This window comes from Podarcis raffonei, chromosome 3 (genome assembly GCF_027172205.1).
Source record: "Podarcis raffonei isolate rPodRaf1 chromosome 3, rPodRaf1.pri, whole genome shotgun sequence".
NCBI lineage: Eukaryota > Metazoa > Chordata > Lepidosauria > Squamata > Lacertidae > Podarcis > Podarcis raffonei.
In genome coordinates, this window is record NC_070604.1 from 79152649 (window position 1) to 79179815 (window position 27167).

Genomic DNA, 27167 nt, shown 5'->3' on the forward strand with positions numbered 1-27167 from the left:
AGAGAAGTATAGTTATTGAAAACTTAGCTGTGTGAAACTTAGCTGTGTGTTATGTCCAACATCTTGTGCCCATTTAATCATAGCAGATTTCACCGTTTCATCCTGAGTATTCCATTTCAACAGCAGGTTATACATCTTTGAGAAAATCTTAGTTTTGGGTTCTAACAGTTCTGTTTCTAATTTTGATTTTTCCACCTGGAAGCCAATTTTCTTGTCCAAATTATATGCCTCCATTATCTGATAATAATGAAGCCAATCTCGCACTTTGTTTTTTAGTTTCTCAAAGCTCTGCAGTTTTAGTCTATCTCCATCTTGTTCCAAAATTTCCCAATATTTCGGCCATTTGGCCTCCATATTGAGCTTTTTCTGAGCCTTCGCTTCCATTGGTGACAACCACCTTGGGGTTTTATTTTCCAATAAATCTTTGTATCTTATCCAGACATTAAACAATGCTTTCCTGACAATATGGTTTTTAAATGCTTTATGTGCTTTAACCTTGTCGTATCACAAATATGCATGCCAACCAAAAACATTGTTAAAACCTTCTAAGTCCAAAATGTCTGTGTTCTCAAGAAGCAGCCAATCTTTCAGCCAGCAGAATGCTGCTGATTCATAGTAAAGTTTAAAGTCTGGCAGGGCAAATCCGCCTCTTTCCTTTGCATCAGTTAATATCTTAAATTTTATTCTGGGCTTCTTGCCCTGCCAGACAAATCTAGAAATATCTTTCTGCCACTTCTTGAAACAATCCATTTTGTCCACAATCTGCAATGTTTGAAACAAAAACAACATTCTAGGCAAAACATTCATCTTTATAGCTGCAATTTGACCCAACAAGGAAAGCTTCAAATTTGACCAAATTTCTAAATCTTTTTTCACTTCCGTCCAACATTTTTCATAATTATCTTTAAATAAGTTCCCATTTTTTGCTGTCATATTAATCCCCAAATATTTCACTTTCTTAACCACAGTTAAACCTGTCTCATTCTGAAACCTCTCTCTTTCAATCGGTGTTAAGTTTTTCTCTAAAACCTTAGTTTTTGACTTGTTCAATTTAAATCCTGCCACTTGACCAAATTCTTGAATTAGTTCTAAAACCCTTTTTGTACTAGATTCTGGCTCCTGTAACGTCAATACTAAATCATCTGCAAATGCTCTCAGTTTGTACTGTTTGGCTCCGACCTGTATACCTTTAACCAACCGGTCCCTTCTAATCATGTTCAGCAGAACCTCCAGGACCAATATAAAATATTTTCTACAAAATCTCAAGCCATCATAAACAAGTTATTCCATAAAATTAATTGTTTTGCCACCCTTGCTGCAGAGCAGCACAGCTTACGCTTGAAATTTTAGCTGGTAATATTTAAACAGATCAATCGGTATGAGGGAGTCAAACTTGAAACCAGTGGTTCTCCTATAACTTGGACTCATTGGATATTCCACACACTCTTATTTCGCCATCCTTCCAAAGAGGCAGACATTTTCTGTAAGCCTGTCTGTCTAGTTCAAGATTGTATTTTAGTTGCCATAGTATTGAGGCTTTAAATAGCTGCAGTGGTATACACTGTGCATCAGATGTGGATGCAGCCCACATAGTATGTTCCAAATTACAAAATCTGCACATTGTGCTTTTTACAGTTAAACCGCTGTTCCTCGGCACTAGAGTCTTTGAAGATTATGATGTGCAGAAGCTGGTGGAATACATTGACTGGAAGCCATTTTTCGATGTCTGGCAGCTCAGAGGCAAATATCCCAACCGGGGATTTCCTAAAATCTTCAACGATAAAACAGTGGGTGAGTAACACAGTAGCATTCTGTTGTGGAGAATCTAAAAGGTAGATAGAGTACAGTGGTACCTCTGGTTAAGAACTTAATTTGTTCCAGAGGTCTGTTCTTAACCTGAAACTGTTCTTAACCTGAAGCACCACTTTAGCTAATGGGGCCTCCCGCTGCTGCCGCCGCACGATTTCTGTTCTCATCCTGAGGTAAAGTTCTTAACCTGAGGTACTATTTCTGGGTTAGCGGAGTCTGTAACCTGAAGCGTTTGTAACCCAAAGCGTTTGTAACCCGAGGTACCACTGTATCTTCAAATTGTGTGAATATGCACAAAGTAGAACCAATAGTACACATGAGCCATGTTAATTAGAGAGAGATTGGTCGGTCATTTTGAAGCTCACTAATGTGCTGGTGCAGTAAGAAAATTGTGACAGCTAATGAAACATCAGCTGGAAACGGACAGGAGCAGGCGAAAGCAAAGAATCCACCATCCTACCCATACCCCATTCATCTTAGGGTAGACACATGACAAATCTTCTGGGAGCCACACTGCCGTGGTGGCAAGACAAAAGTGGAGGGCAATGGATGTGACTTTCTATATCCCAACACACGTTGTTCCTTCCGAACAAGCAAAAAGGCTTATTATCCCATCTGGAGGACATGTTCCAGACAGCCTAAAGCACATATAGAGCAGTGAAGGGTGTGGCGTTCAGGTGGAGGCATTGCTCAAAAAGAGTCTTAAGGGCTGGATCAAGCCTTGCAGGCCTCATTTGCTCCCCAGGCTAAAGGTTCCCCACCCTTGGTTTAAAGCAAATAGATTTTATGAAAGGTTTGTGAATAAACAACTCAGCTAGTTGCTTGTGGTGATTATGAATCACTTTCAGAAGACCAGGCATTATTTGACTTAATAAAAAAAGGCCGCATTTTATTAACGTAGGCATGTGTTGATAGACTAGTGTGTAATAAAATGTTGCAGCCTAGTAGCTTTTATGGAAGACTTGGTTACAATGCTGTTCTGTTTACATTTACTGTGTTTGCAGCAAACTTTTTTTGCTCTGAAACATTTGATGCTAGCCCAGGTTCATACTGTATTTAGTTTTGTCCATGTGTTGTCATTAATAGGCTGTAACAGTGAAAATAAAGGAAGTGAACTTTATGATATAGCTGCGAAACAATGAAAAATGATCACCCAACCGGTTTTTAAGTTAATTTTTTCATATGTGCTTAAGGATTCTTTTTCCTTTATTAGGGGAAGAGGCAAAAAAAGTTTATAATGATGCGCAGAATTTGCTGAAAACTTTGATTATGCAAAACAGATTTAAAGCTAAAGGTCTGGTTGGATTCTGGCCAGCTCGGAGTGTTAAAGATGACATTTATTTATATGCCACAGAAGAGGAAGTGCAGTCTTCAGAACCAATAGCTAAATTCTGTGGGTTAAGGCAACAGGTAGGATGTAAAACTCTTCTATTTAACATCAAAAGTATGTTGACTTGTGTGCCCGAAGTAGTTTTGGAGTTTGTATAATTCATGTTCATTCAGGTAAACCAGAGGTTGACGTATTTGGACCCAGTGGTAGAAATCTGGGTGATCTGCCAGGATATCTGTAACAGTTTTTGACATCCAGTTTTCTAACAGTAGCCACAACTAAAAAGCTCCATGCTAAATTACCGTATTTTTCGCACCATAGGACGCTCCGTCCCATAGGACGCACCTAGTTTTTTGGGGGGGAAATAAAGGAAAAAAATTTCCCTTTATTTCCCCCCCCAAAAGCAGGTCAGGGAAACCGAACCAGGTCGAGGAACAGCGGGATGGTGGCGCTGCGCCTCCCTGCTGTCCCCCGAGCTTGTGGGGCTGGCTGATGTCTGCCTGGCGGGCGGGGCGCTCTGCTTCAGCGGGCCCCACCCGCCAGGCAGCAGGCTGCTATCCGCAGCGTGGGGAGCCCTGCGGGGAACTCCTGCAGGGCTCCGCATGCTGCGGATGTCTGCCCGGCGCGAGGGGCGCTCTGCTTTAGGGCGCCCTGCCCGTCGGGCGGCAGGCTGCTATCCGTAGCTTGGGGAGCCTTGCGGGGAACTCCTGCAGGGCTCCCCACACTGCGGATGTCTGCCCGGTGCGAGGGGCGCTCTGATTCAGGGCGCCCCGCCCGCCGGGCGGCAGGCTGCTATCCGCAGCGTGGGGAGCCCTGCGGGGAACTCCTGCAAGGCTCCCCACGCTGCGAATGTGTTCCCGAAGCGCCGGGCGCTCTGCTTTCAGGGCGCCCGACGCTCCGGGAAGCAGGCTACTATCCGCAGCCTAGACACGGCTAGCGGAGCACTGCGCTAATCCTGAAGCTTGGGGTGTGGGGAGCTCAGCGCGCCCCAAGCTTCTGGGTGCCGGCAAGGTCTCCGCTAGACGGCTAGCGGAGACCTTGCCGGCACCCAGAAGCTTGGGGCGCGCTGAGCTCCGCACGCCCCAAGTTTCAGGATTAATGCAGCACTCCGCTAGCCATGGGAGAGCTGGGTCTCCCACGGCTAGCGGATAGCTTCCTGAAGCCTGGAGAGCGAGAGGGGTCGGTGCGCACCGACCCCTCTCGCTCTCCAGGCTTCAGTGAAAGCCTGCATTCGCTCCATAGGACGCACACACATTTTCCCTTGCTTTTTAGGAGGGAAAAAGTGCGTCCTATGGTGCGAAAAATACGGTAAGTTACTGGAAAGGAGCACTTGACAGGGGAAATCTGGAGTGGATTTTCGTGTGAAAGGACTTGAGAGTTTGGTTCCTAGTTTTTGGTACTGATCATACATTCTTGGACTGAATATGTGCTCAGAGGCACCCTTTTCTTTAATACTTAGTGCATGTACACCTGCCTGAGCCACTACTTTGCACCTGTATCTGGTTGGTGGACCTTGGGGTTCTCAGTGTGTGTGCGTGTGTGTGTTTGCTTTGCTTTGGCTTGTAAGTTAAAGATCTGTTTATAATTCTTTTCAATAAATATTTAAACACCATTAAATTAACTTTTGAATTGGATATAGGATGATGAGTTTGTTATAGTCCATATGGCTGTAAGTGGTATATCATAATCTTTTGATACGTGTTCTATTTTTATATATTTAATTTTGGAAGAAGAATTGTGAGTTTCTGTTTATCTTGTGCAGCCTTTTGGCATTATGCACCATCTTAATATAACCTCATAAAAGTTTTCATATATGTTTGAACATATTGGGGGGAGAAATACAACTAGACCTTCATTTATTATTGCAGGCTGAGAAAGACTCTTCTTCTACTGATCCCTATTACTGCTTGTCTGATTTCATATCACCTCTGGAGTCGGGTATACCTGACTATTTGGGTCTTTTCGCTGTGGCATGCTTTGGAGTAGATGAGCTATGCACAGAATATGAGAAGCAGTCTGACGATTACAATATCATAATGGTGAAAGCGCTGGGAGATCGCTTAGCAGAGGTAATTATACTTCTGTTAAGTTTCATGTAACAGTTTTCTAGGAGATCCAGGTGAATTAATTGACAAGAGGGATTAAAGAGCTGATGGGAGGCGTGTCCTAGTCCAGCCCCAAGCTGTGCTTTCTTTAGAGTAGATTGAATGGGGAGCTCCCAAGCATTCTGGTCTTCTGTCTGGTGAACAAGTAGAAAGAAGGATGCAGGTAAACAAATCTTCCAATTTCAAATCAGACATCAAATTCACACTGGGATTTCCCCAACAAGGTATGTTGCTGTGAACACGAGAGAATGTGGAAGGGCCTCTTCTTCATTATTATGACTACTAGTTGTTGGTAGACCAATTAAGCTGGTAGCTTTTGTTGCTCTGAGGAAACATTGCTATACCATAGTCATCCATAATTTTGTGAACTTTCAACATAAACACTCTTAGTTCTCCCTGTTTCTGAAACCTTTCACCTTACAACTTTTGCACACATTGCCTTCCCTCCTAGTATTTTTGTGGTCTATATTGTCAGTTAAGAGAATTCCCGCTGGATTGTTACAATGACAATTTTTTTTTTTATTTGAGCTGGCTGTGTTGTGAGATTTTTTTTTTAAAAAAAATGCCTGGATTTCAGTTTTTGTTTTAAGTTTTTCCTATTTTTTTAAATTTTGATTTGAAGATTGTATTTTTAATTCAGGTTTTTCTAATTGAAAACAATGAAGCAAACATGATAAGCAACTAAAACTGGTTTCATGGACAGAAAACAACCAAATAAGTACACTTTCTTGAAGATTTTTATTTTTTTGCGAGGGAATCATCAGACTTGCCACTTACATGCATCTGAGAGGGCCAAAAAAGAGCATATTGTTCCAGAGTCCCTATGGAGTCATATTTCTTATAAAAATAGTAATAAATAAAAGTATACCAATTTTCCTGTTTCAGCAGGCTTTTGGAAAATCTAATTTGCTGAGATAGTTTTTCTGTTATCATACTCTCCCAAATATATGAATATCAGGAGGCCAAAGGAGCAGGGTTTGTGTCTTTCCACAGCTTAGCTGTTCTGAATTTTTTAAGGATATGTTAAAATTGCAGGAATAATGGCCCTGCTTATTTTTATATGAACATTTCGGTATAACTAAGGAGATGTAGGAAAGAACCTGGTTTCTTCAAGGCTCTTGTCTGTAAAGAATTGAAGTCATGAGTAAAGTATACTGAAACAGATTTAAGTGATAGATAAAAATAACTGTGCGTTAAGTACTTGCTTCTGCTTTGTTCCAAGGCATTTGCCGAGGAGCTGCATGAAAGGGTCCGGAAAGAATTTTGGGCTTACTCTGAGGGTGAACAGCTGGAATTTTCAGACCTGCGTAGGATCAGATATGAGGGGATTCGTCCTGCCCCTGGGTATCCCTGTCAACCTGACCACCTGGAAAAACTTACCATGTGGAGACTTGCAAACATTGCGGAGGCAACAGGTACTTCAGCTGACGTCTGATTTTAAACTTACTTTTTTTGTTTTTGTTTTTAAATAACCTTTTACATTTTCTCTTTCTTGGCCTTCCAACACCTCCCTAAGTCTCCTCCTCCCCAGGGTCCTTCCCAAGCAGTCTGATAACTCTGTCACCTTGCCTGTCTTTACTCCATCCTCTTCTGGTTCTGGGAGACCAGGGGGGAGGTGTGATAAGAATTAACTTCTGCAGCACCACCTTGTTCGTACTCAGTTGAGGGAACATTAAATAAAACACGGAACCAAGGAAGTAAACTCAAGCCCAGCATCCAGGAGGGACCCAGCATTTATTAAAACTGTTACAATAGGACAGCCTTGCCAACCCACTGCTCTGCTGCTAGTTAGAAGGACTCTCACCTGGATTACAAACAAGTGGCGTAGAAGCAGATTCTTACCACAGAATAGACCTGGTTGCAGCAGGACGGGGACCTCCTGGCGGTTTTAGCAACCTGCTCATCTCTGCCTCTTGATCCCTTCCTCTCCAGCCTCTGCTTCTGCCTCTGATCCTGGACTGCTCTCTGCCACAGACTCTCCCTCCTCACTAAACCCTGTTACCTCTTCAGCTTCCGACACCACCTCCTCCCACTCTACTCCCTCTTCTCCCTCTGAACACTCATTGTCATCCCACCACCAATCCCCTGGCTCTGAGCCTTCTTCCCTTTGGGGGGGCGGGTTCCCCAACCGGTGCCTCCCACCACTCCTCTGCATTCAGCCAGTCCATGACAATAGCTCATTCACAGAATATACTTTTTTGTAATCAGTAAGGTATAACCAAATAAGAATGTATAAGAATGCTGGGGGACAGCCTCCTCCATCCTGCTGCCTCGCAGCTGTTTTGTACTACAACTCCATCAACCCCCAGCTAACAGGCCACTGATCCGTGGCCCTTAAATTGGGTTATTAGCATAAGTACCTATTTCCAAAGCAGTACCTCTTTAAGTGCTTGAAATGATTCACGTTAATTATCTTGTTAACCCTCAGGTGAGGCACGCCAGTGTCGTAACATCCATATTATACATTGGGTAGCATGGGCTAGCGCTGTAGCTTGCCATGCTGTGAGTTCCTCACTGAGGTGGGATTTGAATCAAAGCACATCACACATTCTCCAGCCACAACACACTCTTCTAAGTAATAAACCACAAATGTTTTCCGTTGATGCTTGTAGGTATTCAGCTGACAGAATCCTTAGCCATGCTGCCTGCTTCAGCAGTGTCAGGTCTCTACTTTTCCAACCCTGAATCCAAGTACTTTGCTGTTGGGAAAATATTGAAAGATCAGGTAAGGCCTGAGCACCTGTAGCAGTTGTTTGACATCCTTTCTTGCCTTCCCAGTACTATATATTTCAATCTGATAAGGGCCATTTCTTTTAAATGTGGTGGATGCTGTAAAACCCTTTTTGAAAATAGTTCTTAGATCTGTAAACAAGATCTTTCTGACATGAACTCCCTTAGACCTTTTGTGTCTTTAAAGATTTCTGTCCCAAAAGAAGTATCACAAACACTTTTTTTTTAAAAAAAGGCCCACACTCTCTAGCTCCTTAGCAGAAAAGGCTTTCAGAGTAACTTACATAAGATGAATAAAAAAACCCAAGATTGTTAAGCTGATGGGCAGGGACTGTCTAAAAGACATGGCAATCTAAAAGGCATACTATGGCCTAAAAAAGGAGATGAGAAGGTAAGAAGAAACTCTCAAAATTACATAGCAATACTTATAAATACCACCTGGAATAGAAGCAGTTCAGGGCATGGTGGAGCCAAGTGGATTTGGTCTCTTGGCAAAGCTGATGAGTTGCCCTGTATTCCGTTTCAGCCTCTGCAGACACACATTACACAGGACTGCAGTCACACCAACTAGCCCTGGACCTGTTGTTTCACTGGAATGAACCAACAAACACTAAAAGGCCATAGATTGTTTAATGAGCCAACGGCCTAGTTACAGTGAAACATTTTTTTCCTGGCGTCTAAAGTTATGTAATGAAGGCGCCAGGGAAGCCTCCCTGGGGAGAGCATTCCACAGATGGAAAGCCGCCACAGAAAAGGCCATTCTTGTGCTGCCGCCTTCCGTGGAGAGACCTCTCATGGAGGAGGCGCACAAAGAAGGGCCTCAGATGATGATTGCAGAGTCCAAGTCAGTTTATTTGGGGAGAAGCAGATACATTGGGATCATTTTTTTAATGTCCAGTTTGGATCTGCAATTTTTGACATTCTAATTTGAACATTTTGTGTTTGATGCAGTAGTTTGGAAGTCTTTGTAGTTTGTCTACTTTTTTGTCTTATTTTGTGTGTTTTTATACTGTATATGTAGAAATGCATTTTTTAAAAAATAAAAAAGGATGCAAGTGTAGAGGTGGTGAGACTTAATTTCCCAGATACTTTGATTGCAGAGCGAAGCCGAAGCCTCGGCTGTTAAAATGCTAAATTATCCCTCTCTTGGTTCATTCTGCAGGTTGAAGATTATGCCTTAAGGAAAAAGATGCCTGTGGCAGACGTGGAAAAATGGCTGGGGCCCATTCTTGGATATGATCCAGAATAACTGTATGTGCATTGAGGGTGGGGGGCGCGTTTTGTCTTGAAAGATACAAATGAGAAGAAAAGGCAAAGCTTAGGACTCACGCACAAGAAACAGGTACCATATGGAGGCAACCACCTCATCCCCGCCCCCAACAAGCCACAGTGTCTGCCACAGCAAAAGCTAAAAAATCTTGGCAATAGAGTCAATCTTTTTGGTCACCATAGAAAGTCAATTAAAATGCCCAACATGTGGTGACCATTTAATGTACAGATACAGGTTTGCATGTATCATGTTTCTAATTAAAAGGTCCTCCCACTTGATTTTTGGGGCCTGATATAAAAGAGATAAATATATACATGACATGCTCCTGACTTGCTAAGATGTTGGGGCTTTTAATCAGAAAAGTTTAGTATTTAAATGTGCTGTTAGAGGAGCACTAATGAAACGCTACACAGAGCCCATAACCCATAATTATCTCCCTGGGCGAATATTGTTACTGGGTTGAGCGCAGCCATTATTATTTATTTGTAGCCATAAAAAATTATGTTAAGACAAATATTTGCACTGATATGTCCCACTGCCCAGGAATATGAATATAATCACAGGACACTGATCTTTGATTGGACTGTGTGTATATATAATGGCAAATAGTATATATAATGGCAAATAGTCAGAAATCTGACAGAGATTATAAGTGCCTTGATTCTGATTTCCACAGTAATTTCTCTTTTCAGCCTTTGTCTTTCTAAATAAGCTTACCCGATTGTTCACTGTAGCTCAACTATTTGGTAGACTCAGGAAAATCATGTAATTCTTTGAATTTTTAAATTTCTACTTATATTCACAGGTAGTTAAGCTTTCTGTTCTGTTACTACTGGGGAAAGTCTCTTTGCCTGTCTTTTTTGCCACCGTATTAGGCTCTAAGTCTTTAGGTGTTTACTTCTTAAAGTGTGGTACCACACTAGCTTACCTGCTGCCATAATAAGGTCGGTCGCTTGAAATCTCCACTGAAATTCCCCACCCAATTGCATTTTTGAAGACCTGTGCAATTCTTTGAATTTTCCCAGTTTGAGAGATTAGACTTCCACAATAGAATTTCATGCATTTTATCTTGTAGCATGAGAATAGCACTCTTACTCAAAGAAGCATAAATATCATTTATAAACAGGTTTTGATAGGTTCTGCTCAGGGCCTCAATAAAGTGAAAGTAAACAGTTTCCATTTCTTAAGCTACAAAGAAGCGTCTAATTTTGTTATACTTGACAAGATCCTGTCCCAGGACCAATAGATTAGAGCTGACTCCCGAAAACAAGGTAAAAATCAGGACCAAGTTTGACATTCTTGAAAGGTCAGGTGTATCCTTTCAAGAACAGTTGAAATGTGATGGACAATTCTTAACAGGTTCTTCTTGATGAGTGGACATATGGATATGTCCCCAATGGTTCAGACTGCCAGTCAGTGTGTGATGTGCCGAGCTGAAATAAGTGTATTCAGTACTGCTTGAGGAAAAGTTGTTTGAGTACCCTGGTTCCATTATCCAAGTATCATGGAAGCTGCTGCAGCATGGCTTCTTTCCATACTCCTTGAACAACTTAGATAGCCCCAGGGCTTTCAGCCTTCCGGGTGCTACTGCATTAAAACTTCTGTTGTCTCTGACCATTGGTCATACTGTTTGGGATAGACGGGAGTTGCAATCCAACAACATCTGGAGGACTAGGATGTTCCTCACCGCTGCACTAGAGCATTGCCCCTGTTTCCATGCTGGAATGGAAAGCTGTGTTACTGTGATTCCCCCCCTCCATGATCTTGGACTTCTGATTTTACCCAAAGCAGCAGGTGATCCCCTTTACGAAATCCTTGCCTATAACATGACTGAGAGTCAGATAAGGCTATCAGGAAGGCAATTTCCACAGAGGAAACAGAACTATATCTCGGGGTGGATTTCTTTTGACTACAGAAGGACAAGTTCACAAAAGGATCAATGTTATACTAGCTGCATAGATAAGACAGTGACTTGGTTTGCACGCCAGTGTCACATTAAGCCAAAACATGGCTTAGCGCAAATACACAGGCTTCCAAAGAAGAGACTTTGGCCATTTTTCTTGTCCTCAGTAGTCCTACAACTGCACTGAGCTACACCATCGTTTACCTCAGGGTGTCAGGGGATCATAGTTTTGCTCTCCTGGACCAATCACTAGCCATGAACTATTAAGACAAACCTGGATTTGGACAACATGCCAAACCATGACTTAGCTCAATGGAGCAGCAGAATAGCAGAGAAGTAAGCCACAGTGATCTAATATAATGCTTGTGTTTTACACTAAGCCATAGTCTGGCTCTTTGACATGTGAACCAGGCCTGTGAATGGAAAATCTGCTGCTTGCTTCCTGAAAGTTTGTTTTTCAGTTACCTAGTCCAGCAAAGCTGCCTTTAGGCGTTGATGCATCTGTAATGCAACTTGCTTAGCAGCTGATGTTGATAAAAACAAGAACTTTGATTATTAAACTGCCAAACAATAGATCAGATTCAGAGCATTGTGAAGCGCAGCAGGAAATATGAAAATGGATGTTTAAATAGTCAAAGCTTGTGTGCGTGCTTTATGTAACAGTACATTATTCTGACTTTCATAATGTTTTGTATTATAAGTGCATATTGAGACTGAGTTTCAAAAGTTTGCCATTAAATTTTGATTCAGTCAAAGATAGCCTTGTCCATTTTTGTTTCTCTTTTATTAAATGAATATAAGTAGAGCCACAATCTTCAGGGATAAGACTGAAAGAAAAAGCAACAAGAGTTATTTATGATGGATGGAGGTGGGGGTGGCTGGAATTCCAGCCTTAACTTCCAAAAGAAACTGTATCATCGCCAGCCATTGCTTCTAATCAACCCATGGAGCCTCTGGCTGTGAGCTCCCTTTGGTCTTAGGCCTGCCAGAGTTTCCCACTCTGACTCAGGGGCATCTTCCAAGAGGGTGAGTACTGTAATCTTTGGGTGAATGGTGGTATGATTTTTTTATTGTTGTTGTTGTTGTTAATACCGAAGTGTTACTCCAAACTTCCACCCAAATGCCTTTAGCAACAGGGTCAGCATCAGCAAGGGGCTGTCCTTATCCTTGCTCCTTTGGCTCTTTAGGTCCCCTTCTAGATCTCAAGAATCTTCAAGAGCTCAAAAACCCTTCTGTTAAATCTGTATCCATCTATAAAACCAGCTATGCCAGTTTGGAGTCTTGTGTTCTCAATAAGGAGGCCAGTGACTTACATGGTGTCTGCGATGATCCATGTTTTCTTCTTATGCATATTCAGTGGTACCTCGGGTTAAGTACTTAATTCATTCTGGAGGTCCGTTCTTAACCTGAAACTGTTCTTAACCTGAAGCACCACTTTAGCTAATGGGGCCTCCCGCTGCCGCCACGCCACCGGAGCATGATTTCTGTTCTCATCCTGAAGCAAAGTTCTTAACCCGAGGTACTATTTCTGGGTTAGCAGAATCTGTAACCTGAAGCGTCTGTAACCCAAGGTACCACTGTAGACAATGTTGTACTGTAACCCAGCCAAATGATCTGACTTTGAACTATCGTGGGACATTTTCCTTTCCTGTTTCCTTCTGCTAGAGAAAAGGCTGCATCCCTTGTCCTTTCAATAGGTATTTCCATCACCGACCAATGCAGCGCTCCAACTTTGCCCACCCCTTTCACCATAAAGTATTGTGCATTGGTTGTGCAAGGTAAAGGTAAAGGACCCTTGGACAGTTAAGTCCAGTCAAAGGCGACTATGGTGTTGTGGCGCTCATCTCGCTTTCAGGCCAAGGGAGCTGGCGTTTGTCCACAGACAGCTTTCCAGGTCATGTGGCCAGCATGACTAAGCCGCTTCTGGCGCAATGGAACACCGAAACCAGAGCAGTGCACGGAAACACCATTCACCTTCCTGCTGCAGCGTTACCTATTTATCTACTTGCACTGGCATGATTTTGAACTGCTAGGTTGGCAGGAGCTGGGACTGAGCAATGGGAGCTTACCCCATCACGGGAATTCGAACCACCAACCTTCCGATCTGCAAGCCCAAGAGGCTCAATGGTTTAGGCCACAGTGCCACCCGCGTCCCTATTGGTTGTGCACACAAGAGCTGGCATTTGGCAGTCTTCCACTTCCTGTTTTCCTAAGGACAGTTGCATTTACCAAGTCATGCATGTGTGGGACTACACAGAGGCCTCAAGGAAAAATAGCAGGTTGCTTACATGTAACTGATGTTCTTTGAGAGATCACCTATGAAGTCGCACAACCTGAAGTTGGTTCTGTAGACAGATATTTTGAGATCTTTTATCCAGAGTCGTTGCACATGAAGATTGCACAGTAACTTCAGTTACCTGAATTATTTCGAGGAATTAGCAAGGACCACCAATGTGGGTTTGAAGAGAAAAATGCTTATTTACAGAACTAAAATTTGAATGTGTAATTGCTTTGTGGTTTGAGTAAGCAAGTGCTTGGAACAGCTTGGGTGAGGATCCATAAAGATTTTAGAAAGTGGTTTCTTGGGGACAAACCATAAAGGACTTACAAGGTGGTTTAAAGTAAGTTCACCTGAGAGAAAAAAATGTAATTATATTGAGGCAGAGGCTAGAGGGAAGTTTACTTCAAACTAAAATTTGTAGACGTAGAGCGGTGCAATTTCCCCACCACTGTACGACTGAGCATTTTCAGGGTGCAAAGGTAAGGATCGTGAGCCCATCAAGACAGCATGTCATATTTAGCTCATGGCAGTTGATAAATTGATCAGGTGCTGAGTTAGGTATTAGCATATATCTCAACCCCAAGATAAACAAGTAGTCTCATTCTGATGAGGGCAGCCAGGGTACACCCAGGTTTGCTTTCTCTGTTGTGCTTGGAAAGAATCTGCACTCATGGGAGTTGTGTTGCCTGCTGGTTGAATGTTCAAGGGCATTCACAGAGTGCCAGCTGAAGTGAGTCCTTTGGTAACAGTGTGGCTGCAAAGATTACCACAAAGCATCACTTAGAGGTTGTCCCTTCCCACATTTGTCCCTCCCCTATGTAACTTTAATTTGGGCACTAATAAAGAGTATTACAGAGTTTTGCCCTTGCAAGTCTACCACTAGCTCCTTCCTGCTGACCTTGGCTAACCCTGTTCCCTAGGGAAGCACATGTACCTGGCAAGTGGCAATAAGTCTACTACTTCCTGGGGATCAAGAGGTTCCCAGAAATCACATTGTTCCAGCTGCTTTCGCCCACTTTCTTGATCATCCTGCTAGCTGGTTGCCACTGCAGCCTCCCACTCCTCTGGAGACTTCCCCGGTGCTCTCTTTTCACATGCTTGCTGGCTTGTGAATGCTTTATGCCATTAAGCTGAATTTCAGTGTGTCTTGTACAAACCTCTGCGGTGTCTGTCGGTGTTTATCTCCCTGCGAATTAAACCAAAATTCCTCTCCGTGTGTGCTTTAATACAGGAAATGATTCATTTCAGCAGACACCATGTGCAGTATCTGTTGGATACTGCATTGCTAATGCTGAAGTTTGTTTTGAGCTGCAAAGTACTTGAGCCTAATGCTGCTATTCAGTTGTGTGTTTTTTTTGAGAAAGCATGAACCTGATCTAGTCGACACCCTTTATGCACTTATGTGTCAGTTGTGACCTTGTGAGAAAATCCATCAGCTATTTAGGGGGAAGGCTGGTTGGCAGCAAGCACTGAGATAGATGTCTCATTGATCACGGGGCTCATTTAACAAACTGCGCTTTAGATACATGTTGGTACAAATTGTACTCTAGTTATTATAAATTACGCTGCCTTTTTACTAGCACTTTTCAGGACTGCTTGTGCTAAGTGGTTTGGAATTCAGGATGTAACTTGTCTCAAAGGTCTAGTTTTGAATTAGGTGGTACACCATTGTCTGGACTGGACTGCCTCACACTACAAGTTGAGATGCACATAATTCAGTGCACTTGCCCTTTAAAAAGAAATCCTCCAGATGCTATAGGGGCTCTGTATGAGAACCTTTCTCCCTGACTATTTTCTTTTATTATCTGTGGGAACTCTGTTGCTTGTTGGGAGGATTATTGAGCCCAGGTACAGCTTTACTGGTTTAATGAGAACTAATCCTAAAGTGGCAAGCTTTTAAATCCTATAAAAGTCTTTGCAACCATTATTCTGTTCTAGATGGGTTTTGTTCCATCATAGGCCAAATAGAGTATTCCCCCCTCCCCCGCATTTTTCACAGTGGAGGACGGTTGTCAGAAACATGGGCTTTGCGTTTGGATAACCTGCATAAAAGATCATAGCTCCAAAAGGCACTTGTCCAAGCCTCATTCATCCAAGGGCTAAGACTGACTTAACCACTCCCTTTGCCCTTAGGTCAAAGTTACAATATTGTTGCACACCATCCCAAACTCTGAGCCGTATGAGATTTCAGGGGTTCCAAGTGCTTCATGTTTCCTTCAGAATGAGGCATGGCAAAGACTGCGGTGTCTTTATCATTTATGGTTTACAACCTGAACCTACGATGGAGGGTTTTACAGCATTAACATCCCAAGAGGGTTTTGCATCCCCCAGAGCCGCAGCCTTGGAGTCAAGCAGAAATCAAACATCGCTCTATCTTCCCAGCTTGTTGCTTCACTTCAAGCTCACATCACTCCAAAAACACTCTTCTCTCCGCTTTGTCTTTCTAATTACCCGTAAATTGCGGGAAGGGGCCCCACCCATTTGCTATCTCCTACAGAGCCCCTTCATTTGTTCCCTTAATGACCCATTACCTCACTAGGAAGCTAGCCTGGCTAGTCCAAGAATTAGAAGAAAACCCAGGCATTCAGCCTAACCCTCCCCAAAAGCTGATAACAATATCAGGAAGGCGACAGGGGTTTGGACTGCAATCCTATACAAACCTACCCACCTTGTTTAATATTGATATGAAGACTTATATGAAGAGTTGTAAAGGTATCATCAGTATGCAGTCTGTCTGTCTGTCCCTCCCTCTCTCTGTTTCATTACTATCAAGAGATGCAGTTCAAATCTTTAACAAGTGGTTATATGCAGTAATGGGCTTAATGTGGACCAATAAATTGAAATTGAATCCAAGCAAGATGAATTTGTTATGTGTGAACAATTCTCATATATAGGAATTGGTAAAACTCCCTGTTCTTGACAGGATTTCACTCCCCTTGGAGGAGCAAGTGAATAGTTGGGTATTCCTGAAACCATCATGGTCACTAGAGGCTCAGGTAGACTTGGTGGCTAGGAGTTCCCATGTGTGGCTTTGGCTGATGCACCAACTATGGCTTTTCCTGAATGGGGATAGCCTGGCTACTGTTACCCATTCCCAGGTAACCTACAGGTTAGACTATTGGGATGCGCTCTATGTGGGGTTGCATTTGAAGACATTCCAGAGTTCACAGCTAGTGCAAAATGCAGCAGCAAGTGTAGTATTTGAAACACCTGCAAATGACAGAGGTTGCCCCATTGGTTGTTTGTATCAGTAGTCAACACAATGGATTGAGTAATCTGCAGCTGTCAGTATTGGGCAAATTGGCATTAGCATGCCATTCTTCTTAGCCAAGTAATGCCTAATAAAAAGGAAGAGATGGGGCCAAAGCAGAGCTTGAACATGCAAGGAGTGAAAGCTCCCCTCCAGAGACTAATAGTACCAGTGGTGGTCATCAGGACTATGGCAGAGGAAAGTCTTAACTCCTGCCCTGCCTGCTGCAATTCCAATCTTGCTTGGGCTCTGCCACAGTCATTCCTTCAATGCAACTGACATCACATCTAGTTTGATTCTTTTGCCTCCATGGTGCCGCTGAACATCACATCTACAGTTCTGTGTAATGATAGCCAAAGGATGAAGCACATATAAATATCTCCCCCTTGTATGTAACCCTTTTCCTGGCAGAAAATACCACCCTATCATGTCTGCCGCAGATGTAATTTTTCAGCTAATGGCTTGATGCAATCTTTTCAAAGCATCCAAGAAAAATTAAGAGTAATCACCTCACAAAACCTAGCAGCACAGCTATCGATTTGGGCTGCAGCCTGATTGATGAAGGTGTAGCAGCCTCCTGATTCAACACATAACAAGTATTTCAGCATAAAGGGAGTGGCTTTTCTTTCTGAACGCAAACACAACAGCCAGACTTTCAAGCTTACATATTGTCGTTTTTCTGTTAACTATTTACTGGATTCTAAGCAAAAGCCATCCAATTAGAAAGTCATAGAATTTTCCATTTTTTTTATTTAAAAAAAAGCTTTTGAGTTTGGGGGTATTGTCATGACGTTCCATGATTTACATAATAGCTCATCGCTAGCTCTGTTGCAATTATGTACACTTCTTATTTCCCATTAGTGGTGAGATTTCCCCCCCAAATCATCTTTGTATTAGGCTGCTACTGCACATTACACAGTCAGGTCACACTTCCCAGCCTCCAGCAGCCTCTTCTCCAATGCAAAGTCAGACTGGAAGAGAATTATTTTCAGGGCGGAAATGGCTGGTGGGACTTAAGACCCGTCATGTAGCCACCACTTCCCCCTGCTACTCTTCCCATGACCCAACCCCAGTTGTTTTTCCACCGGTTGTGGGTATAGCTCCTGCATGTCTCCAAATAATTGGAAGAAATTTCTGGTTTGGGGGTTGGGGGGGAAATGCAATGCTATTCTCCTTCCAATGGTGAATTTTAGAATTCACAATACTCTAATAATGTATATTATAACCACTTTGTATAAGACTAGTTAATAGAATTTAGAGTGCTTTCCCCAGCAAAGTAGCTCAAAAAGTCATGTGACAGGTTGTTATCTGAAGTGCTTTTTACATATGAATGCTGCAGAAAATCTATGCAACAGTGGCAGCAAATAACTTGTGACAGAATTCTATGTTTCTGTGTGGAGTCCTTCCCAAGATTTGGTCTCAAAATCTTAGCTCATTTCACTTTTTCTGAAACACGCATATGCCCACTTCAAAATATTGCATTCAGTCCATCAGGGAGGAAAATTAGAATTCTAGCCCCAGGCAGATTTTGACATCTGATGCTCTCCTTTGCCTTGAAGAAGTCATTCTGCTTTTCATTCTATTTCCCCAGCTGTTTCATACTAATCAAACTTTGCCCATTTGTGTTTAGATCACACCCCACTCTAGTCCACTTTGTGGAACGTGAAAATGCTTCAAAAAAGATGTGCCCTTCACCTATTTTATTTCCTTCACCCCTTTAATAATGAGAATAGCTAATATTTCCCCAGCCTCTCTTGGATTTTCTATGGTAGCTAGTAATACCTACCAATCTCTTGTCTGGTGCAAGGTGTGTCAGAAAACAGCTGTATGCATAAATTGGCATAAGTCACATGTGATTCTGTCTCTCCCCCCCCCAATGAAGAACAAACTTGCTTTGTTGCATTATGCTAGACGTTTTAAACATTGAGGTGTTACACTTTCTTATTTAAGTAACTAGAAAACCTTATAATTTAATGGTCTCTAGAGACCAAAGCCGTGACAAAAATCAGATTTTTATGGTGTAATGTCAAGTCAACATATGTTAATAAGAGTATAATTAGCTTAGCACTCCTACTGAATGTTAAATGCATCAAATGCAAAATGAGCACCTGTGAAGATGAAAAAATGCATTTATGCCACTGAGACATTCAATAGTACTGTCTTGGGTTTAACCTCTTGTGTCTGTGTTGAAATTTTCTGTATATGAAAGGGCTAAGCAACAGCATGAAGAGGGCTGAACTGTCACTACAGGGAAATCAATAAAGCCAGATAAATAGAAGTCAGTGAACTGGATTTACTGGCAGAGTGCAGTAAACATTCTAACAGGTTCGATTGTGTATTTCCCTTGACAAAATTGTAGCAGTATTTCACACATCATGTTACATTTATGAATAAAATGCAAGAGTCTATTAATATGAATTATTTAAAACCAATTGCCCAATTAGATATTGTTACCAAGGGGCTCAGTTCACGTGGAACACTGCAAATCCCCTGGAACTATGTGCCTTTTCTAAGTGCGTTCTGTGCAATGAGCACAGGGCCATTGTAAGGCACCAGAAAAGCGACGTTGGTTTAAGCTGTCTATTGTCACACGGCAGTGGTTGTGCATGTGACTAAATCTTCACATGGACTACCATATAAGTACAAGTCTCATAGCCCCCAGAACCTTTGCCATATAACAACATCTAATGCAAGTGGGCACCCTTAGATAACCATTAGTTTGTACAGAAGGTTTTCCTGTGCAAGTACCTTCCACTGATAATTAGGTTATGTACCCTTTTGTATTCCCTGAGCAAATACCTCCACCTTTCCTGCAGTGGACATGCCAGTCACCTGAAAGCATGCTCCAATGGGCTCAGGAGCATGATGCATGCCACCATGTAGTAGAAAAACTGTATTGCAATACCTGCTTACACTCCCCTGCATCTTCTGTCATGGATTTCATTTCTGTCCAGCGCTGTCCTTAATGAGCTCTCTATTTGTGGGCATATACTTATGCCCACACGGAACTTATTACCTGTAATTGGACACCTCATTGATCTCCAAACCATTCACCTTTTTGGAATCATCCAGGAAGCTGCTCACCAACTTCGTGGGTTCCTGCAGGAGCAAGACATCTTCAACCTTCATAGGTTGCCTCCTCTTCCCATCTCCCTGAATATCAGTGGTGTTTGTTATTTTCCTTGAATTAGTCCGGACTAAAGGAAATGTTGGTTTTTTTGGAACTTTATCTGAATTGTCTTAAGGAATCAAGTGTGAGAGCTCGACTTGGCTCGAGAACCATCTTATCCTCATTGGATCTGTTTGATGTTCTTCAAGAAAGCAGAGGCAATATGCAAGCTGTCTCTGTTTATCTAAAAAGGACCGATCACCTGCTTTTTGAATCATTGCCAGAAAACCCAGACCCAGCTGCAACTGTGCTACTGCAGGACACGGTTAAACTCAGGAGATCGCTTGCCTTTGCCCTCCCTTCTTTAGGACAGGTACGGTAATTATTAGCATCTTACTTCTGTCTCCTATCTTCACCTGTACTTGGCCAGACTGCTTGTATACAATATTAAAATTTGAAAGCCTTGTTATGCCTCATTCAGTTCACCAGAGAAAGCTAAGGTATTATATTCTTTTTATTTTGAGCTCTATGCATAAATATAAATTTAAGAAGGATGCGTCAACATGCTTCAAATACCTTTGATATTATTCTGCTGAATAATATACTGAATAATAGCTGGCTGGAAGAGCATTTCATAATTAATTTTTCAAAATCAAGGTTATGAAGCATGGATATTTTTTAAATGTATAGTGAAAATCAATTGCCCTAAAGTGTATTGCTTTTGCATGCTATACACTTCATGTGCATAAATAATACAATATATAAGTATTTACATGCTCTGTTGGGATTTTGTATCTTTTCACTATATATCCTGGTGTGTGCTGAAAACCACAGACAAAACAACTTCAAGTCAGAAAGGAACTCTGGTTAATTAGGGCGATTTGTTTTCCACTGAGGTGTGAACAAAATTCTACTGAGTCTGATTGTCTGAAAGACCCTAATTCCATTTAAATTAGAGATAATCAATGGAAAGTATCATTCAGTAGGGAAAAACCCAATCTATTTTGGTTGACAAGGTAATTACTGAGGTTATATAATTCCCATCTTCCATTAAATGGTGTTTCTTTTTTCCTGTTGGGTATAATCCTCATTGATTTTCCTGCTTTTTCCGCTTTGGAGCCAGAATTTGTTGTAGCTCTGTTCATTGCTATACAAGTATACAGGAGTGTCAAACCATCCTCAGTAAAGTACTGTACAATGCGATTTCTGCCCAGTACAAAAAGTGGATTATGTAAGCAGTAGCCGTAGTAATGTATGCCTGTAGAAAACATCAACAATTGTAATCTGACATACAGCTCTTCATAGTAGGTCATCAAGTGGGAATGTGATATATTTGCTGTATAGTATCTATGGCCAAGACTCAGGACAGAGTTATGCACTTCAGACTCATTGGTTAGCTCTAATTCACATATTTGTACACCGGATTGTACCAACAAATATTGCCTAGCAAATGTAGCACATTTCCATTTGCTACCCTATTAAGAAGCGCTGTTGTCTCAAACAAAAACTGGTACTAGTTTCTGTGCGCATGTAGCAATAATATTTTAATTGGTAGCCCCATCAGCATATAAAATACTAGTGCAGCAAATAAAGTAGGACAGGCATAGGCAAACTCAACTACAATTCCCATCATCCCTGACCACTAGTCCTGTTAGCTAGGGATGATGGGAATTGTAGTTCCAAAACATCTGGAGGGCCGGAGTTTGCCTATGCCTGAGGTAGAAGTACCATGGAATCTATATTTGTGTGCTTATAATGGTATAAAAGGGATGCGGGTGGCGCTGTGGGTTAAACCACAGAGCCTAGGGCTTGCCGATCAGAAGGTGGTGGTTTGAATCCCCACGACGGGGTGAACTCCTGTTGCTCAGTCCCAGCTCCTGCCAACCTAGCAGTTCTCAAGCACGTCAAAGTGCAAATAAACGTCAGTATTCCCATGTATGTATCTATCTCTGTTTGGGCATCCTGAGGTATTAAAATGGTATCATGTTGGTGCTGTTTTTGGAACCCACTAATTACTGAAGTCATAAACTTTTGTATAGCTTGTGAAATATACATTTCTCATTCAATAGCATCTTAACCAAGATAGACTAGATGATTCTTGGGCCCCTTCCAACTCTACAATTCTGTGATTCCAAGCACACTCACCTGAGAAACCCAGGTTAACTTTGGGTGAGTAGCACTCACGGGTGACTGTCTGAAATATCTAGCAACAATCACCCAGTGTCAATTTAGAATGAGTTTGAGAAGAAGCTGGTTGCTTGGGTACCTTTTTTTTGTGTCTCCTAAAGCAAGATGAGCGCTGCAACCCCAGAGTTGGTCACGACTGAACCTAATGGTCAGGGGTCCCTTTACTGCTTGCATATGGGTAAATTTCACAAAAACAATCCTGTCTGCAAACTGCAAACCTTGATAATGCAAAAGAAAAGCTGCCCAATTTGTACCTGAATACTGTCATTTTGGGTTGCTCAAGGCGGAAATCCTAAACACATTTACTAGGAAAAAAGACCCATTGCATAAGTGGGACTTACTTCTGCGTAACTCTGATTTGGATTGAAGTGCAAGTTATTAATGCTTTAAACATCAAGGCATTATGATCATTCTATAAATATTTATTTGGAGAAAATTAGGAATAAAATATGCCATTTATATTAAAATATGTGAGACTGTCAAACATTTAATGTAGTATTAGCACAGAGATTCCCTATATGCACACCACTTGCATAAGTCATTAAGAATTTACATTTTGCTAGCCACAGCCTTATAGAGTAAAACCAATAATCCATCTCATTAAGGATTGTCAGTCCTCTCTGGCAGTTGCTGTCATGTAGCATTCTTTCCTAGTCCTATAGCCAAAGACCCTCTTGAGCTAATGATAGCAGAGATAGGTGCTGTTGTAAATAGAAAACATGTGTTCTGTCAATGACTACACCTCTCTTAACTCAGTGCAAAGGAGGAGGAAAAGGTCACCCTTGATTTTCAAAGGTCAGATGGAGTACATCAAACAAGGGGGACAGAAGCATACAATATTGTATATGGAGAATATCCAAATATTTTGGTGATTTTCTGAACCCTAAAGTGAAAAAACTTTTTTTAAAGTGTAAGCCAGCATGTATGGAAAGTCTGAACATGTGGCAGCAGTGACCCTTAAAAACAAACATATGTTTTAAAATACTGATTTTTCCTGGTCATTAAAACACATCATAGATATTCCATTTGAGCTGCCATAATAAAATCCTTTTATTATGAAATGCTTACTGAAGTGTGTCTTAGCACCAGTAGCAAGTTCCATTCTGTCACTAGACATCTGAAATATATACTATCTACTTTTCTTCTCTACTCACCTCTCCTTTATCAAACTTCAGGGGAGAGGGATCACTTCAGGATGGGCAAAATGAGTGGAAAAGAATGGGAACCTAAAGAAACTTCCAACCAGAGAAAGTGCTTAAAGGCTGAAAGTCCATTTAAATCAATGGGACTTCTTCCGTTAGGGTCAAATTCAAGAACAATTATTACTTTTCTCTTGACTGGAATCAAAGGTTTCCCATAATTCCATAAGACATAAAATGATGGTAACTGATACATACAGTGCTCAAAACATACTTGAAGATTCATACTACCTTTATTTCAGGGCATGTTTGTAAAGCCATAGTTGTACAGACTGATCCATTTGAGGCTGGCACAGTCACCTTAATGCTAAGATGACTTTGCTAAGAAGAGTTCCCAAAGTGGCTTGAGTGGCAGTTCGTAAACCAGATAACTTGGGTCATGTATGAATTTTGCATGTCCAGTATTATTTTGGTTGGAGGGAAGCAACTGAATGATCTTGTGACTTTTGATTCAAGGTAACATCTTCTTTGTCCATCATTTATTTGTTAACAAGTGTGCAGTACAAAATGTGTAGTGCTGTCTAGAGTGTTGCTGTTCAGTGTTTTGGTCAGCCAACACTATCTTCCTCCGTAATACTCCATTCCACCCCCCTGCCCCCAATAAGTCAGAATTGCATGCTCTCTAATCATGCTCAAAACTTACTAGATTGTCCTCCTTTGGGTCCTCTCCCTTTTTTCTTGTACTTCTGCAAACTTTGAGGTTCCCCCAAGCCTGCTGATACCCCCCTCCCTCTTGTATGTATGATGCCTTTTTGGCTGTGTAAGGATCTATACTCCTCTCTGAACTTCCAAAATAGGAGGAATAGTGGTTTGCTAGAGCTGAGCACCAAGGTGAAATTGAAAGAGAAATGTAATTTAGGTCTAGTTTCAATTTCTCAAAAATTACAAAGAGGGGAGGAAAATGTTAGAACACACCCATTAAATCAGCAGAGACAGTTTCCTTCATGATCATTGTCTTGAAGTAACTATATCAAACCACTAGGATTATCATGTATGCTTTTGTTCTCCTGAACATTTGTGAAGAAAACAGTTTTTTTCAGGGATGATTTTGGCACATGTACTAGGATTCTCATTTAGAATTACAGGCAATTACTAACAATACACAGCCTTCTGGTTTTGACAGGAAGCAGAAATGGTACTTGGTGATTAATCACATCCCATAAATAATAAACATTGAAACTCTATGAGGTAAGACTCCTGATGAATAATAATTAAACTATCAACTATCTATTTTTTCTGTAATAACACTGAAGTTATGAATGTCAATTAGGAAAATCAAGGTTTGCAGCAGATAATAATAATAATAATAATAATAATAATAATAATAATAATAATAATTTATTTATAATAATTTATTATTTATACCCATCCATCTTTCCCCAACCACTCTGGGCAGCTTCCAACAGAATATTAAAATACAATAGTCTATTAAACATTAAAAGATTCCCTAAACAGGGCTGCCTTCAGATGTCTTCTAAAAGTCTGGTAGTTGTTTTTCTCTTTGACATCTGGTGGGAGGGCGTTCCACAGGGCAGGTGCCACTACCAAGAACCCCTCTGCCTGGTTCCTTGTAACTTGGCTTCTTGCAGCGAGGGAACCGCCAGAAGGGCCTTGGTGCTGGACCTCAGTGTCCGGGCAGAATAATGGGGGTGGAGATGCTACTTCAGGTATACTGGACCGAGACCATTTAGGGCTTTAAAGGTCAGCACCAACACTTTCAATTGTGCTCGGAAACGTACTGGGAGCCAGTGTAGGTCTTTCAAGACCGGTGTTATGTGGTCTCAACAGCCGCTCCCAGTCACCAGTCTAGCTGCCGCATTATGGATTAGTTGTAGTTTCCGGGTCATCTTCAAAGGCAGCCCCACATAGAGCACATTGCAGTAGTCCAAGCGAGAGATAACTAGAGCATGCACCACTCTGACGAGACAGTCCGAGGGCAGATAGGGTCTCAGCCTGTGTACCAGATGGAGCTGGTAAACAGCTGCCCTGGACACAGAATTGACCTGCGCCTCTATGGACAACTGTGAGTCCAAAATGACTCCCAGGCTGCACATCTGGTCCTTCAGGGGCACAGTTACCCCATTCAGGACCAGGGAGTCCTCCACAGCTGCCTGCCTCCTATCCCCCCAAAACAGTACTTCTGTCTTGTCAGGATTCAACCTCACTCTGTTAGCCGCCATCCATCCTCCAGCCGCCTCCAGACACTCACACAGGACCTTCACCACCTTCACTGGTTCTGATTTAATAGAGAGGTAGAGCTGGGTATCATCTGCATACTGATGAACACCCAGCCCAAACCCCCTGATGATCTCTCCCAGCGGCTGCATGTAGATGTTGAAAAGCATGGGGGAGAGGACAGAACCCTGAGGCACCCCACAAGTGAGAGCCCAGGGGTCTGAACACTCATCCCCCACCACCACTTTCTGAACATGGCCCAGGAGGAAGGAGCGGACCCACTGTATGGCAGTGCCCCCAGCTCCCAGCCCCTCAAGACAGTCCAGAAGGATGTTATGGTTGATGGTATCAAACGCCGCTGAGAGATCCAGCAAAACTAGGAAACAACTCTCACCTTTGTCCCTAACCCGCCGGAGATCATCGACCAGTGCGACCAAAGCAGTTTCAGTCCCATGATGAGGCCTGAATCCCAACTGGAAGGGATCCAAATGGTCTGCTTCTTCCAGGCGTGCCTGGAGTTGTTCAGCAACCACTCGCTCAATCACCTTGCCCAAGAATGGAAGATTTGAGACTGGGCGATAGTTGGCCATGTTGGCCGCATATAAAGATGGTTTTTTAAGAAGCAGTTTGATAGCCACCTTTTTCAGCGGGTCTGGGAAGGCTCCCTCACAGACAGAAGCATTCACCACCCTGCATAGCCCATTGCCCAGCCCTTCCTGGCTAGCTTTTATAAGCCAGGATGGGCAAGTATCAAGGAGACAGGTGGTTGGTTTCACTCATCCAAGCAGCCTGTCCACATCCTCGGAGGTAACAGATTGGAATTGATCCCACGCAACTTGACTTGACAGGACTCTAGCACTCTCCCGCCCCGGCCCTGCTCCCACGGTGGAATCTACCTCTTCCCGAATCTGAGCGACTATCTGCAAAAAACTTTGCAAAATCATTGCAGGAGATCATGTGGCCCGTACTGGGCCCCGATGTAGCAGGTGGTTCTGCTAAATTGCGAACCACCTGAAAGAGTCTCCTGCTGCTTTTTTCCGCAGATGGAATAGAGGCGGTGAAGAAGGTCTTCTTCACTGTCGCTACCACCACTTGGTAGGCTCGACATTGAGCTCTAACCCGTGTCTGGTCAGCTTCAGAATGAGTTATCCGCCACCGGATAATAATAACTTTATTATTTTGTATATTGCTACCAAAGTGATGAATAAACTTACAGTATTGCAATGGGTCAAAATTATGGATTCCAACTAACATTTTTAGAAATTCATACCAGAATTTCTGGAATTTTCATAAAACAAGTCTTCTGTCATCAAAACTTTGATGTCCTTTACTATGATATGTGGGTGTGACACAATGGGAACGTCTGCCAGAGGCGGAATCCTTAAAATGCGCATACTTCATAAAAGATTTATTTTTAATTTTGATCTTACTGTTCTTTGCAGAAATCTCAGCAGTCAGAAGTTACACAACTACATTCTATCTAGAACCTATTTAGCTGAGCCCCAAGGTCTGCATACTTTATCGAGTTTATAAACTTTTAATGCTACCAAAAATTTAAAACTTTATATTGAGAATACTAAGCATAGATGCGATTTTCAAGGCATTAGTCAATAGCACATAGGAAAAAATATTAAACTGAATCCAATGATCAAATAGGAAAGGGTCAGCCTTATACTGTACTACAAATGATAAACTTTTATTTCATTCTACTTCTATGAAGCCGCTAAGACTGCAATCCAATACAGCAAGTATAGGGAGCCTTTGGCTAGCTAAATTTTGCTGAACTACAGTTGCCATCATCCTTGACCACTGGCCATGC

General features: G+C 42.1%; 1 protein-coding gene and 1 long non-coding RNA gene across 5 annotated transcripts in view; both read left to right on the plus strand.

Moving 5' to 3' along the window:
• MTR (5-methyltetrahydrofolate-homocysteine methyltransferase) overlaps window positions 1-9847 on the plus strand; it is a 64643-nt gene extending 54796 nt beyond the window's left edge. For all 4 annotated transcript variants that reach the window (XM_053382602.1, XM_053382599.1, XM_053382603.1 and 1 more), the window contains 6 exons: window positions 1636-1791; window positions 3023-3219; window positions 5008-5208; window positions 6467-6659; window positions 7857-7969; window positions 9137-9847. In XM_053382602.1, coding sequence (XP_053238577.1) covers window positions 1636-1791; window positions 3023-3219; window positions 5008-5208; window positions 6467-6659; window positions 7857-7969; window positions 9137-9223 — 947 coding nt within the window. In that variant the 3' untranslated portion in view covers window positions 9224-9847. The remainder of the gene's footprint in view (window positions 1-1635; window positions 1792-3022; window positions 3220-5007; window positions 5209-6466; window positions 6660-7856; window positions 7970-9136) is intronic.
• A 262-nt stretch (window positions 9848-10109) lies between these two features.
• Window positions 10110-11902, plus strand: LOC128410850 (uncharacterized). The gene is made up of 2 exons (XR_008329618.1): window positions 10110-11038; window positions 11116-11902. It is a non-coding gene; the product is annotated as an uncharacterized LOC128410850 (long non-coding RNA).
• The last annotated feature ends 15265 nt before the right edge of the window (window positions 11903-27167 follow it).